Source organism: Chamaea fasciata, unplaced genomic scaffold, assembly GCF_029207755.1.
Source record: "Chamaea fasciata isolate MVZ Bird 193981 ecotype frontalis unplaced genomic scaffold, bChaFas1.0.hap1 SCAF_4, whole genome shotgun sequence".
NCBI lineage: Eukaryota > Metazoa > Chordata > Aves > Passeriformes > Sylviidae > Chamaea > Chamaea fasciata.
In genome coordinates this window covers 83,124,495-83,136,889 of record NW_027094089.1, presented here as the reverse complement: position 1 = coordinate 83,136,889, position 12,395 = coordinate 83,124,495, and the positions used below count along the sequence as shown (strand labels likewise).

General features: G+C 40.2%; 1 protein-coding gene across 1 annotated transcript in view; it reads left to right on the top strand.

Moving 5' to 3' along the window:
* DIAPH2 (diaphanous related formin 2) overlaps window positions 1-10,151 on the top strand; it is a 171,011-nt gene extending 160,860 nt beyond the window's left edge. Inside the window, exon 28 of the mRNA XM_066182235.1 lies at window positions 5,385-10,151. Coding sequence (XP_066038332.1) covers window positions 5,385-5,449 — 65 coding nt within the window. The 3' untranslated portion in view covers window positions 5,450-10,151. The remainder of the gene's footprint in view (window positions 1-5,384) is intronic.
* Window positions 10,152-12,395: the final 2,244 nt, after the last annotated feature.

Here is a 12,395-nt window from a genome sequence, read left to right as displayed (position 1 = left end):
TGCTTGTTTCATCTCTTGGCAATAAGGATCTTTTGAAAAGAGCTCTTTCAGAGCCTTTTCTGCAGTGTTATTTCGGCCGTATTTCTCCCATAACTGATTTTTACCTTATTGCTATTTTTTTTTTTTCTCTATGGGCCATACATTCTGAAAGATCAATTTGAAATCAAATCTCACAGAGATGGACTGAATCTTAACAGAATTGAGGTTAGGAGAGCCATTTTCTCTCAAAAACGGGTTTCGCTCCAGACAGCGACGGCAGTTTTGATGCTCTTAATTTCCTTTCCTGGCTCTTTTCTCAGTTGGGATCTCCAATAATGTCAGAGGAATAGGCCAGGCAGTACCACAGGCAATGTTCAGCTGCTAAAGTGGAGCTGGGTGTGGATGGACTTCCCTGCTGGTTTACTCCGGCTCAGTTCTGCTTCTGCCTGGGGTTCTATCAATTCCATTTCCCCAAAAAATCTGCCTTTCGTCGTGGGGAGGCTAAAGGTGATGAAGGTGCCTGCAGTCCATAAAGGAAAATAATAATATAACAATAATAAAAATAAAACAGTATTAGTATTAGTATTAGTATTAGTATTTATTAGTATTAGTATTAGTATTAGTATTAGTATTAGTATTAGTATTAGTATTAGTATTAGTATTAGTTTGGGTTGTTCCTTCAAGCAGTTGGTAATGTGCTGTTACAGCAAATGATAAGTTGGCTCCAGTTTTCCCTGTGCTTGGGCAGCTCGAGGAGAAAACTGGAGGCTCAAGTGAATTGAATTTAACCTAACTGGTCACAATTTTTTAATCAGTGGCGCTCGAAAATATTTAGTTATCCTGACCGGAAAAAAAAAAAAAAAAGTGATACTTGTAAAATGAAATTCAGGTTTTCACCTTTTTCTGTAGAGTAAATGCCAATGTCATCTTTGTTGCAGATGAAGTGTTTGATGCTTGGAATCCATCTGTTGTGACACTTTATGCATTTAAAACCTGCTCAAATGGGTAGTTTGCTCTTTTTTCCTGTAATCATTCCACACCTGTAGGAAATTGTCCTGCTTTTCTGACTCTTTTCCCTGTTTTACTTGCTGCAATGCTTGGGACTGCATGGGTATTTTTCCTTTGGTTGCTCATGAAAACAAGATGTGTTTCAGTAGGATTTCCTAGTGAACAAGATTTTACATGAATGAAGAAATAAATGTTTGATGCAAAGGCTTTCATAGATTCCCAAAGGCACGGGCCATACAAATTCCCTTACAGCACGCATTTCTGTCTCTTTTGCATAGTCAAAACTATCTCAAAAAGATGAAATTTTAAATATTTTATTAACTGCTGAGAGTTCTACCTTCTTGCTGTGATCATTTTCAAGGCAAGTCAAACCAGTGCCTCCTTTCTCTGAGCATTAAACCGCTTTTAATATTATTATTATTATTATTATTATTATTGTCAGCTGTGGAAAGGTCAATTCTTTCACCTTAGGGAGGTGATTTAGAAAGGGGAAGAAGGAGTCAAATAAGGTACCAAGCCCAAGGTAGCAGTTTGTAACACATTTATAATTTTAATATCGGGGCTGAGAGATAATGATACAAGAGAACTTCGTTGGTGTTTTTTTTTTCTTGTTGCAGGATAATGCAAATTCCAATCAGGTACCTTTGAGGTATGGTTTTATAGACTCTGTCTCTTCCATTATCAGGTATCTCGGTGTCATGACCAGTCCATTGGACTGCACAGCATCTATATTATTACTAGCATTGATTGCTCATAAAAAATAGGGTTTATAATTAGGAGAGCATAAAGTTACTACCTGGAAGAGTGGATAAGGAGAAAATGAAATGAAAAAGTCACTTAATCTTAGTACTGCAGTTCTGCAAAGTACCATTTATTTTTCTCCTCATATAACTGAGTTCTGTGTTGATAACAAGCTACTGAGTTAATAAATCTGTGGCAGCTATTGAGACTTCTCTTTTAATAACAGAGCTAATGAAGGAGCATTAAGGAAAGGAAAAATAGCTTTTGCAGGTTTTATTCCCATCTTGGTACCACGCTGAGTGCAAGAAGACTTGAGCAAGGCATTGTTTTTATAGCAAAATCCATCTGGTTTTTGGCATGGGCACCATTGCATTCCAGGGTTGTGTGTACTGAAAAGGAACTGCTGATTTGATTCCTCAGCATTTCATTTTATATTTACTTCATTTTCGTTTGATCCAGCTAGCTAAAAGATGGAGAGTATTTTGTGATATAAAAATCTGGGTTGTTTTTTTTCCCCGTTTTAATCCTTCACTGCTCTGAGAAAGGTCCTTTCAGCAGACTGAGAGGCCTCTTTTAAGGTCGTGTGTTCACTTCTCAGATAGATTATAATGTCTGTAATGGGGGCAGAGTGGGTGTGCCTTACTTTTAAAAGAAATGGGCTCCTAAGATTAAAGTGAGAAATAAAATTCTCTTCCCAGTAGGTGGGGTTACCCAGTTACTGGCTGGTGCACGCAGAACCTGGGATCACGTTTTCTAGTCATGTTTGCATGTTTTCCAGGTACACCTGAGCCTTTGGGCAAGGATTTTTTTATTTCATTTCAACTACTTTTAACTTACTCTTGTTTTCTCTCTCCGTGCCCCCGTAATAAATGGAAATAATTTTAGAATTTATTGATGTTATAGTTAATTTTATGCCTGAGTAGTCAGTCATGTTTATGAGCCAGACTTGCTTTGTGTTGCATTCAATATGGTCTGTTACACAGAAAAGGTAAATACAGGTGTTGGAGATCGCTGAATGTGCATGTGGAAAGTGATGGAAATTTAATGACTTTTCAAAATTCTTGCTCAAGTAACTGAAAGGCCAGCCCAATCCAGTTTCATATCTAATATCAAACCCTCTGTTTTAACTTAACATATATGTTAATAAAATGCTTTGTTATTACCTGAAGAAGGAAATTCTAGGGTTTTTTTAATAATTTTTATGATTTTGCTTTGTGGTTTTGTGTTTTCCTAAAAAGTCCCGGCCCAGCTTTGCAATTACAGGAGCAGCTGAACCGTCACTTACAGAAAATGTTTGTCTCTACCACAATGTGAATAAAACCTGAAAGGAGAGAATAAATAAGAAAACACAAAAAAACCCCCACAAACCCACCAAGTCTTAGAGTTGATGGGCTTGAAAGTAGCGTTGGAGGTTCTTGAAGGCCAGGGAGAGCAGGTATCCCTCCACTCTTTACTCTTGGAGGGGCAGCAGCTCATTGGAGTTGATGACTTCCCTTCTTTTGTGCTTTAATTGCCAGCTCTTAGTGACACTGCAACCAGAGGAGAGATTTATTCCCGTGCAAAACAGATTGACTTAGGGTAATTTGAATACTTTATGCATGGCTGGATTCATTAGGAAAAGGAGGCAAGGCAGAACTATAAAAAGAACTAATAATCTTGCTAAAGGAGCCGTTAATTCCCCATAGCATTGGGGACACTTCCACTGAGCAGGGGGAAGAGAGGCTGATTTTGCAGTCTCCACGGGCAGCCTCTGTTCCCTGTCCAGAAACAGATCACAGAGACGACTTCCTTTGTCTTATCTAAATTGCCTGGCCCATTTCTGGCTTTGCTGGGTCGGGAGCGGTGGCTGAGGTTGGAGGGGACTCTGGAGGTCACCTTGGCCACCCGTTGGTTCCCTGGAGTTTGTCCAGGACTGGGATGGAATATCCCTGAGGATGGAGGCTGCAGCACCTCCTGGGGCAGTGCCCAGAGCCCTGCAGGGTCAGGAGGAGTTTCCTGCGGGTCACAGTCGTGTCCTGTGTTGTGCCAGCTGGACATCACTGGGCAGAGCCTGCCTGCAGCCTCCGGGCACCATCCCTGCAGGTGTTCACAGCCACTGCTGATCCCAGCTCTCTCCCTGCTCCAGCCGTGCCCCTGGCACTCAAATCCAGCCAAAATCCAGCTCACAGACCCTCAGCATGGCACTGCCAGGTGGGCTGGGCAGGCAGGGGGAGGTGAATCTTCGGGAAAAGCTGAGGAAACCTGAGTGCCTGCAGTGTGCCTGGCAGGTGTTTTGCTTGGGAAGTGGCAATGATGCCTTAGGATTTCGGCTTTTCTATTTTCCATCTATTTGCAACCCTGCAGTTCTTTAGTGTACAGCTCTAAACTCCACACGCAGTGGGAGCTGCTGCCTCCCCGTTTTGGGCAGACACGACAATTCCTCTCCAGGCCTGGGGATCAAGGACGCCTCGCTGCCTCAGGCCCCAGAGATGGAAACAAAAGTGAGTTGGGGGCAGCAAACTTGGGGTGAAGGACTTCATTAGCTGGAGCTGGAATTGGAATATTGATCCCCAATCTGCAAATGGACCAAACTGATCAAAGTGTGACAACCCGTGACCTGTGGGCCATTTTTGGGTGCAGCCCCTGGGGGGCTTTGTCTGCCCTGAATGTACCTGAAAACCCTTCAATAAATACAACTGCTTTTTATTCCCTTGGCCATGTCTGGCCTCTGTTTCTAGGTAGTCCCAAAAGGCACCAACTTATTTACAATATTCCAGCCCTGTGTAAAAGTCCCAGCCCTTTTTTTGGGACATTCTGGTGGTGCAGCAGTGTAGGGGTGGAAGTGATGCCGATGCAGCACCTGAACACCATGTGAAGGAAAAAGTCAAAAGGAAGCAGCCACCAAAACAAAACAAACAAAAATAAAACCACAAAAAAAATTTGCGTGGCAGGAACTCATCGTCAAAAAAAAAGATGCAAACCTGCAGAACACTAAGTGGGGGTTAATCTTCTGCCCCTTTTTGTGTGTGTGTGTGTGTGTGTATTCATGGCTTTAAAATTTTATTGTAAAGGCATTTAGGAGCGTGGCTGGTTCTCGGTGATTGTTTCCCTGTGATAGAGATGTATTTATTATTCATTGCAATAATTACTGTGTAATATTTTATACTGAAAGTTGTTCTCGTTGCACCATCAGGAAATGCTTAGGAAGTGGCTGATTTAACTGTTCTATTTTTAACTCTGTACCAAATTACAGTGGGAGGTGTTTGGGCTTTTTGACTTGGAGCATCTACTAGGTTTTCACCATGGCACTGGTCAGTGCATTCTCATGAAACTTGAGGTGTATTTTTCCAGAGATTCTGTGCATAAATTATTTATAAAATTTGAAAGATTTTTACCCAGAATTTTATGTGCTGTTTCCAAGGGGACTGTGTTTCAGGATTCTCCTAATGCTTTTATCACCCAGCTTCTCTGATCAAGAAAGTAATTTATTGCTGATTGCAGAACTCTTGAACTCAGTCTGGCAGCTGCAGTGTGAAACTTCTCTGATCCAGTCTCCTACTTACTTATTTACATATCATTCAGAATGATTTTCAGGGCTGTTTGAAAACCTCTTGACATTGCATTATCCGTGTTTCAAATCTTGTGGTGATTTGTTTTTTCCTCTCTTTTTGTTCCAGATAACAAACGAGTAACTTTGGAAAGGTCTCGTTCTCGACACAACGGAGCAATTGCAGCTGTATGATTCTTCTGATGCCAAAGAATTAATGAATTGTTCTATTCACAATGAAATGGATGTGCTTTGGGAAGAGTTTGTCATCCAAATTGGCAATGGTCATGAAGGAATACTGGTATTGATTAAACGAGATGGTGTAAAAATATATAATTTTAAAGCTGTTGCTAAAAAAATCAACATACTGTATCTTATTACCCTGACTACCAAGATCTGTAAACAGTGTTAAACAGTAGGGCATATATCTTATTTTCTTATGTTCTTTCCTTTTTTTTTTCTCCCACCCATTTTTGTTTAAGCTGGCAACTCACATGAAAGGGGATATCTAGGTTATATTTTATATGGGTAAGAAAATACAGTTCTTGTTGAAATAGTACAGCTGTGGATTCCATTTGCAGTTCTGATTTGAACATGAAAGGAAAAATAATAAAATTGTATGTTAATAAATTCGGAGATGAGCTGGTCTACATTATCAGAATCTTTTTTGTAACCATAAAAAAGCAACACATAGCCCCAGTCAGGTTGCTGGAAACCTTATCTCACTGTAAAGCCTGGTGGATTCAGCTGTTTTAGCTGCCAGTAGGAAACACCACTTATCTACATTTTTGGTGATATGATGATGAGTAGTTACTTATCACTGCTAAAAAGGAAAAAAAAAAAAAAATAAAACAGAGCATAGGATTTTTTTTCCAAAATGATATCAGGGGCAGAAAATGTTTTTAACTGTATCTAAGGAGGGATTTTTTCTAATTGTGCACTTGTATATTCTTTATAAAGATATTTGGGGGAAAGTATGATTGTCCTATTTTGATGATGCTCAAGTACCTGCGTGTGGGTTTTCAGAGACAAGCTACACGGTGAAGACTTTCAGAACTGCCTCTTGAGTTTTTCCTCTGTTTCTCAGGTGAAATATGCAGCGGGGTCTCCACTGGGAGATTTCAGTGCTGAGAGTTTTACCAACACATTTCCTACCTGGAGCACTGCCCAGCAGTGGCCCAAGTCTGATTTTTGGGAAGCTCCTCCCAATTCCCCTTGGTGGGCAGGCCCTTGCACTGCAGCTCCTCAGGTGAGCGGCTGCCACTCCCTGGGGAGCCACTGTCCCCTTTGTCCCCAGGTGAGCGTCCAGCCTGGCTGGGGGTCAGGCCAGCTGCTCATCCTGCCCACTGAAAGCCCATTGCTCCGCTGGATGGGATGGAGGATTGGAAGTGGAATTCCAGTGGAACTACTGCATAAGTTGCTGAGCTATGATAATTTTTTTTTTTTTTAAAAGAATCACGATGCTCTGTAGTAGCTGGCACTTGTTCTCAGATTATTAATGCTTATCACCGATTGATGAAAATTATTGTGGATGCTTTTATTGCCTGGTGTTATGGGGAGCTTGGGGGGGTTTTTTTTAGTGTCTGTAAAGCCTGTTTGGAAGGTGAGGTGTCACGTGGTTTCTGTGCACAAACCGCTTGCTCTGGAGGGACTTTGCTCCTGGGGCAGTGGATCTTTGCACTACTGCTTGAGCCAAGCATCTTTGTACAGTCAATTCTTTTTGCTTCTCTGGTGACATCCTCTTTAAACTATCAGACTAGTGTGGGATGAATTCTCACAATTACAAGCTACGTTATTGTAAGAAAGGATACAGCATCTAGTGTTGCAGTTTAATTTTTTTATTTTTTTTTCAAAACTTGTCTTCAAAGAATACTGGGGATTTGTCCACAGCTCTAAACATAGGAATACCACTGAAGCCTAGTGAAATGCTTGCTGTCAACTAAATACTCTCTCTAAACTTTTTGGGGATCTTAGTAACTAACTGAAGAGTTGTATGGTACTTCAGGAATTTAAAACAAAAACAAAAACAAAAAAACAAACAAAAAAAAAAAAGAAAAAAAAAACACAAAAAAATTTTAAAAAAATTAAAAAAGGAAAAAAAAAAGCATGCAACAGGATTTTGTCTCCTTGTTTATCAGTAAGAGCTTAAAAGAATCCTATCCTGTTTCGTGCAAGGTCAACATCAGCCTTGTATTGAAGCATTGCTTCTTTAAATGGAACTATTAAATTTGCAGTTATAAAAACGTGCTTAATGTACAAAGCCAGTTTAAAGGATTAGGTTCATAATGTCTATATAAATCAATAGTGTCTTGGAATTCAGATTTTGAAATTAGCATTTTGCTGGGATTTACAAGTCTCGGTGTAATCTTTATATGTGAAAACTCAAAAGCTCTCCACAGAATCTTTATACGATAGCAGTAATTATTAGTGCACAAGTTTTTCATTTCCATGGGTTATTTTTTTTTTTTTTTTTTTGGAAAGCTCTGTGAAAGCTGGCTACAGATTTTCAAGAACCAAATCTTAGGAAAAAAAGGCAAATCCAAAATAACAATATCATCTGATGCTTCTATTTTACTACTATTTTTTTCATATTTGAAACATTTATATAATTTAATGGACATATCTGTTAGAACAAAAGTGTCTTTCAAAGGAAAAGTAGTTTAGAAGATAATTTATGTAAATATAGGGTGCTCGTATTTATGAAGTCTAAAATATTTTCTGAAATTGATGCTGGTCACTTTGTCTTTTGATAGTTTTTCAGTCTATATTAAATTGCAGATATTTTTAATGTTTTTATTATTGATCTAATTTTCAGAGGTGTCACATGTTTATCTAGAAGTGTAGAAGAGTAGCACCTTTTTCAGAAATGCACTTGCCTTATTTTCTAATTTAAAAAAAAAAAAAAATGAAATATATCAGTTAAATTATATTTGTATTCAAAGTAATCCCAGAAAGAAAATCACTGGAGGGTTCATACATAAATTTCTTGCTAATTATGTTTCGCTCTCTGTCCTCTGAGACATGACGTTAACAATATACCAGCACATCTGTTTGCATTCGCATTTTACCAGTTACAAGTACTGAGAGAGTTTTGGGTTTTTTTTTTGTTTTGTTTTGTTTTTGTTTTTTTTTTTTAAATGATGTTACACTGTTTACATTTCTTAGTTTATTTAAGAGGAAGATGATTTTACCTTTGCGACGAGTCGAACTCAACCTCCAAGCGTCATGGGAATGAAAAGTTCCAATCATGTACAAATATACGTGTCTGTGGCTGGACTGCTGGCTGTGCAGATCAGAAATGGGGAGGCACTGGGCTCCTTTGGCTCCAGTTTTATTCAGTTTACTGAGGAAACAAGTGCAACACGGTCTGTCACGTATGTTTGTCTGTGATTCAATGGGGATCCTTTCCCAGCACACCGCTGATGTTCGTGTTAATCAAATTATTTGGCTAAAACCAAAACAGGATCAGTGCCTCAGGAGGCACTGGCAAACAGCTCCGGGGAAGCATTCCCAGGAATTATTGTCATTTGTTCTGGTTTTAGCTGACTGTGGTCTATGTGAGGAACGTGATCTAAAATGATCTGTTCTCCTTGAGAATTGAGAAACAAGAGCGTTCCCATAGCTCCCTTCCGTAATATGCAAATAATCGTGGATATCTGTATATTTTTGCATTTTTGTGTGTGGTATATGTACTACCTCAGACAAATGCTGTAAAAAACCCGTAATATTTTCATGGTTTCTATCCAAGCCACAATTCATTAGTAACCTACTTTAAATTCATCCCACAACGCACCAAACTCTGAGAATCTGGCTGAGTTTTAGGTTTGGCTCTGGAAATCCTCCTATAGCTTTTGTTGAGGGAACTTTGCGGCGTTCAGCTTTCTCATCCCTCGGGCAAGCCCTGCTCTGATGGGTGCCTTTAGTCCTTCCTACCCTGAGAATGATCTGGCTAGTAAATATTTCAAGCTGGTAATAGTTCTGTGGGAGCAAACTTCCCTGTGTTCTGTAAATCGCTTCTTTTCCATTCAGCAAAGGCTTTGGCTGAGTTCTGCTTTGCTGTTTGCCTTCCAAGTTGCTGCAAGGTCGGGCAGGACGAGTGCTGAGCAATGTCCAGCCCGCCTCTGATGTGCCATACTGTATTTGCAAGTTTAAACTCATTTTTAAATAAGTATTGTAAGAAACCTCTTCCTCCGCCGCGTCTCCGCACGCGCCCACGCATGCGCACGAAACGTAAATAGAAAAGTAACTAAAAAAAAAGGAAAAAAAAAAGAAAAAAAAAGGAATCAAAATCAAAGCAGATGCAGCCAAATGCCTCAGCTTCAGGTGTCTCCAGGTCTCGTAGTGCTGCTTTTGTGCTCCAGGGAGGGAGTTGTGTGAGCCTGTGCATTCTGCAGTCCTGCAAGCACCCGCTGATGTCCCTGGGAGAGTGGGAAAGGAGAAGGATTTGTTCTTGGGGTGCTTTCAGCACTGTTTGAGGTGATACATATGCCACAGAATGTGAACAAATAACCTATTACAGCTCAGCCACTCTGCTATCATGCATCATTTGATTTCCCTTTTGGAAGTCTTAGGACTCCTGATGCCAAAAAAAAAAAAAAAAAAAAAAAGGTTAAAAAAAAAAAAAGGTGACAAAACTCATGCATTTCTATTTTTTAAACAGCTCTGTGTTTGTATGTAATGTTGAAAATAGGAATTTGATGAAATCACAGCCTGGCCATTGTTAATCCATGTATTCTGAAAACTGTAATAAAGATATACATACCACGATTCTGGTAGATGCACCAATGTTTTACTTGATTATCGTGATTATTTCCTATTGAGCACCATCACCTCAAAGCCTGGGTTTGCTGTATAAAATTGTCGTGCTGAAATTACATTCCATTTTAGCTTACTGTCATTTTATGGATTTCTGTCTTTTTTTAATCTGAGGTGTCAATTCTATTTGACTTGAATTTGGGTAACAGGGTGCCTTTTCCAATGAAGGAGGGCTTTAAAAACCAAATAATCCAAAACCACATATAATTACAAAAACCCAGCATAATCATGGGGATGCCACTTAACTTTTACAAAAAAAAAAAAAAAAAAAAAAAAAAAAAAAAAAAAAAAAGGGAATCAATGAACAAATCCCATGGGTCCATATTTATTTTAAGAGGCTGGATTTCAGTATATAATTTTTAAGCCAACATATAGCCAGGCAGCTATTGCTGACGTTTCCCAAATTGTTTCATTCATTCCCGAAATGGTCTTATCAGAACAGAAACTTGCCAGACTCTTCCCTTCGAAGCTGTTAATGATGTCACCAGAACAGACTGAACTGCACAACAGTATAGAGAGACAGCTCTGAATTTTACTCAGAATTCTAATTGTATATAACCCTAATGAACACGAGAAGCCACGTTGATACAACTCCCCTTAAGTAACTTTTTAAATGCGGAAAAGATGTGCCCAGGATGGTCAAAGGCACTATAAATCTATATATATCTATATCTATATATAGATATCTATATATAGCTGTATCTATATCTATATATCTGTATCTATCTATATAGATATAGATATATAGATATAGATATAATTCCCCCAAGCCTTCTGCAAGTGCCCACAGAAATACAAGTTTTGATTCCTGAAGCATTAATAACTGTGAGGCTTTTTAAACGATGCCACTACCAGTTGTACGGGTTCATTAAAATTGTCATTGCTCTTTCCTTAGCACCCTCTGCCTGCTGATAGAATATCTGATGGTTTATGACATTGCTTTCATCTCACAATTACCTCGAAGTAGCCGATTCCCCGCCTTTAAAAACTCATCACGTGAAACTTAAAAGTACGCTTAATTGTGGTATCAGGTGTTGAAAAATTATTTCATAAATTCGTTTTCACAAAACTGGGCATGGATTCTGTTTGGGAGAAAACATTTCCGAGTTATCTCCAAGCTCCTGTGAATTTACCCAGCCACAATGGAAGTGTCTTTTGAATCATCCCCGTTACGTTTGCACGGCAGGCACGTAACAACAGTGAGTAATCTGCAGCCATTCACAACAGCATAACTTAATTATTACTTTATAATGGCATTCCTACTCAACTGGGTATTTAAAGCACACGCTGGTAGAGGAGAGCTCTCTCCAGTTGAGGAGAGTGGGAGACAAGCATCTGACTTCTGAATAGTGAAGGATCAACAAAATGGGGAAGCGGGATGCTGATAATCAGCTGTCAGTCTGAGCTCTCAATCATGCCGGCAAAAATATCCCAAGCAACTTCGTGATTTACACATTTGGAAACGTTGGAAAGCAGCATTTGGAGCCACACACAACGCCAGAAAGGACAGGAAGAAATAATGAGGGAGAACAGAACACACACAAAACCGCGTTGCAAAGTGATTGCTGGAAGCTGGCGCTTCACACAGCGATGAGAGCGCAGAAATGCCTCCGAGAGAAAACACGACTGGTGGCACAGAGAGGCAGAGGGCTGAGCTGGGGAGGGCAGGGAGCAGGCTCAGAGCAGATGGATCCAGCACAAGGATCAGCTCAGCTCTTGCCCAGCAGCTGCAGGGGGATTTTGACCACCGGGGTGACACCAGGTGCTGCACAGCCCCGGAGGAGGGCAGGGGTTCACTCTCTCACTCACTCAGCCAGAACCGCCTTCCAAATGTCTGAACTGCAGTTTTCTGATAGTAACCATTCTTGCCTGCTGAGGTTTGGTGGCCTGTCGTGGCAGGTAAAAAAGAATTATTAAAGAAAGGCCTCACAAAATCATGCCTGGTGTCAGGATCCGCTCACACAAGCGGGGTTCGTGATGGTCCGTTTTAGGGATCTCAGAGCGCAAAAGACACAGCGGGGGACAAACTCAGTTTACTCAATCACAAATGCACCTTTATTTAGTGCCAACAAATGCGATAGTGGGGAGAGAAAAAGAGAATAGTTAGAAAAACAGAAAAGAGGGGAAGGGGATTATGGCTACCAACATGGAGGGTCGAGTCCTCAAGGCTTTTGAAGATGCCTATAGACGCGGTCTTCTCCAGTGGGGAGATCTCAAAAGTGAGCGGGGGTCTCCAGGGTTTTATAGTCCTCTCCGAAGCGACAGGCAGTTGGCCAAACAGCTGGGGGAAATCATTGCAGTGTGTTCATTTAGTGAACCCAGAACA